We start from the raw sequence: 3178 nt of genomic DNA, 5'->3' as shown, positions 1-3178 counted from the left end.
ATGGCCAACAGACAATGAAGGGACAGAATGTTGGGACCACGTGTGCCAAGGACAGGAGGGAGTGCTGGTGTCGGGTGGCCAAATCAAGCCAGGTGAATGAGAGGACAGAAAGATAGGCAGGAGAGATCAAATGGGCAAAGGGGGCTGCTGAACACCAGTGCATTCATGAAGACTTTAACAAGGAAGGCTGACCAAACATTCACCAGTAGCAATACAGAACCAAGCAAACTCCCAAAGAAACCAGGGAACATGGCTCCAGTGAAAAACCTTCTGCTTAACTCGAAACCTTAAAAATATATTTTTCTCAATTATTTGGATCTGATAGTGGTATTTGATGTTTTCTACAATAGTTGGTGATATTGCCAGTTAGTACGGGGTTTTACTCAGTTCACTGACTTAGAATTCCATATGTGTCCAAGGCTAGAGGATGGGGTGTATGTCTTGTTCTTTTGGCTCTGGAAGGGGAGGTGGGGGGCAGATAGCAAAGACAACTTCTGGTTGAAAACTGTGCTAACTTCTACTGTGGGTCAATGGATTTCCAGCTGGCATTGGGAGTGTGGCAATTCACTCCTTAATTCATGCTTCTCTTGAAAAGCCAGGTGACACCCTATGACATCACCACAATCAACAGTGCTCTTCTCAGGCAGACCCAGCTGACAGAGGCTCACTTCTCCAAGAAGCTGGCTACCCTGAGAAGCTCCTCACCAAACCTGAGCGTCCCACTTTCATTGCTCACTGAGAAGGCTAGAGAGAGTTCCAGATTGAAATGGTTGGGATCTATCAATGGGGGACTTCTGGATTCCCTTCTGGGGGGCAAGTGTCAACAGTTAGAAAATGCTGTTGGCCTCTATGCCAATAAGCCAGATGCTCCAAATGAGTGCCAGAGGAAATCAGTCAGCCTTGGAGATTGCGGTGTTTTGAATAGGTTTGTCCTTCATAGATCAATGTGTTTGAATAACTGACCTACAGGGAGTCCCAGTATTAGGAGATGTGTGCCCTTTGGAGTAGGTGTAGCCTTTTGGCAGAAAGTGTGTCACTGTGGAGGTGGGCTATGAGGTCATATATTTGCTCAAGCTCTGCCCAGAGTGAAATGCAGTCTCTGGCTGCCTTCAGGTAAAGATGTAGAATTCCTGGCACCTCCAACATCATGTCTGCCTGGACACTGCCAAGCTTCCCTGCTAAGTCAATACTAGACTAACCTCTGAACTGTAAGCAGACCCAGTTATACGTTGTCCTTTATAAGAGTTGCCCTTGGTCATGGTGTCTGTCCACAGCAGTGGAAGCCCAAACTAAGACAGACATTCTTCACACTAAGTCTGAGGTGAGCCATTTCAGCACAACAGAGCCTGGCAGAAATAGAAGTTGGGCCAGTGGTGATGCAGTTGTTTAAATGGCTAGTTTGCATAGGTTTCCCTTCTCTAGATCTTACACCATCACAATGGCCATAATTTAACCTTTGGACCTATGGGAAGGTCAAATTATTCACAATAGGCTGGTAAGACCTCCCCTTCTTAATTGGTGGGACAGGAGGTGAGGAGAGATTCAACCGGAATATAATGTGAATAAAATACATACATGAGCTCTTCCGGCTTGCGGTGGAACATGGCGCAGGGACAACGCAAGTTCCAGGCGCAGAAACCTAAAAGCAAGGGGGCTGCTGCGGCGGAGCGGAGCCGCGGACCGCGGAAAGGCGGGCGAGTCATCGCTCCCAAGAAGGCGTGCGTTGTGCAGCAGCAAAAGTTGAAGAAGAGCCTGGAAGTAGGAATCCGGAAGAAGATTGAGCATGACGTGGTGATGAAGGCCAGCTCCAGCCTGCCAAAGAAGCTTGCACTGCTGAAGGGAGCATCAAAGAAGACAGGGGCCACCACCTCTGGCAAGACACCATCCTGAAGGCACTGGGACTTTGCAGGTGGCCCCACAGGCTGGCTGGACTTGAGGGAAGTGGATCCTGCTCCAGTCCTGGTGGCATCTGGAACAATGGGCAGGCGATGGTAAAGCCTCAGGCTAGCTCCCAAGTGCTAAGAGTGCTCAGCTTCCTTTGCTGGTGTGATGGAGTGTGATACACTCGGCCCTGTTGTCTCTCCAATGGTTCTGTGGGGGAGTGTTCGGGGACTAGGTGGGAATAACCTCTCCCCAGGTGCAGGGCCCCCACCCCAATCATCTGATGTCAGCCACATTGTCTGTACATGAAGAAGGGCCCTGTATCTCAGTGAGGCACCACCTCCTCCTGTCACACCATAATCCAGAGCCACTTGGGGACGCTCCAGTGATACCCAATAAAGCTGTGCTCACAGAAAAAAAAAAAATACATACATGAATAGAAAAAAGCTGAAAAAAGAAAATATTATCAGATACTGTAAAAACCACCATCAAATACCATTATCAGACCCAAATGGCAGCTGTAAGTTCTTTGACCAGTTTTAATCCTTTGACACACTTACCCTCTGCACTTATTCACTCTCAGGCCCACTTCTACTCTGACGTTCTTTCACAATTTTATGCCACTGGGTTTACTCATGGCTGCCGTGTGAGCAGGAGTGGGGCTTATTTGCTGGAACACAAGGAGGATACCGCACGGGAGAAGGTGGTAGCAGCACCTTCTCACTTCCATCAAGTGTTCTTGGTGGCGAGAAATGTTTTCTCAGAGTTTTTATACTTATGTGACTGGATATTGAAAGACTTATTTCTTTCACTTATGACCTAAACCTTCTGTTTGTAGCAGCATTGACTTTCTGCTGGTGAACAGTTGTATGACATTTAGTGAGTTGGTAGGTAGGTTCATGCACCCTCATCTTAAGCAAACAGTAGTAGTCCATTAGTTTAGAAAACTCCTCATGAGAATGTCCTTCATAGGCTGGGGTATTTGAATGCCTGGCCTCTAGTTAGAGGAGCTGTTTGGGAAAGATTATGAGGTGTGGCCTTGTTGGAGGAGGAGTTTCCCTGGGGCAGGCTTTGAAGTTTCAAAAGGCTCCTCTCTCTCTCTCTCTCTCTCTCTCTCTCTCTCTGTCTACCTTTTGGGTCAGGTTGTTAAGCTTCTGCTTCAGCACATGCCTTCCTGCCTGTTGCTCCCCATCATGGTGGTCATGGACTCACCCTCTGAATTGTAAACCCCTAATAAACTCTTCTATCAGTTGCTTTGGTCATCTAGATATCAGTAATTTTCTTTATCACAGAGAGT

At 47.5% G+C, this 3178-nt stretch overlaps 1 protein-coding gene across 1 annotated transcript; it reads left to right on the top strand.

Moving 5' to 3' along the window:
- Positions 1-1601: 1601 nt before the first annotated feature.
- Positions 1602-2252, top strand: LOC308413189 (leydig cell tumor 10 kDa protein-like). Its single transcript, XM_080908060.1, has one exon. The coding sequence runs from the start codon at positions 1603-1605 to the stop codon at positions 1888-1890; it is 288 nt and encodes a 95-aa protein (XP_080764186.1). The 5' UTR covers position 1602; the 3' UTR covers positions 1891-2252.
- The last annotated feature ends 926 nt before the right edge of the window (positions 2253-3178 follow it).

The sequence above is a fragment of the Micromys minutus genome (assembly GCF_963924665.1).
Source record: "Micromys minutus genome assembly, chromosome: 31".
NCBI classification, from domain to species: Eukaryota; Metazoa; Chordata; class Mammalia; order Rodentia; family Muridae; genus Micromys; species Micromys minutus.
This window is presented reverse-complemented; position numbering and strand designations above follow the sequence as displayed.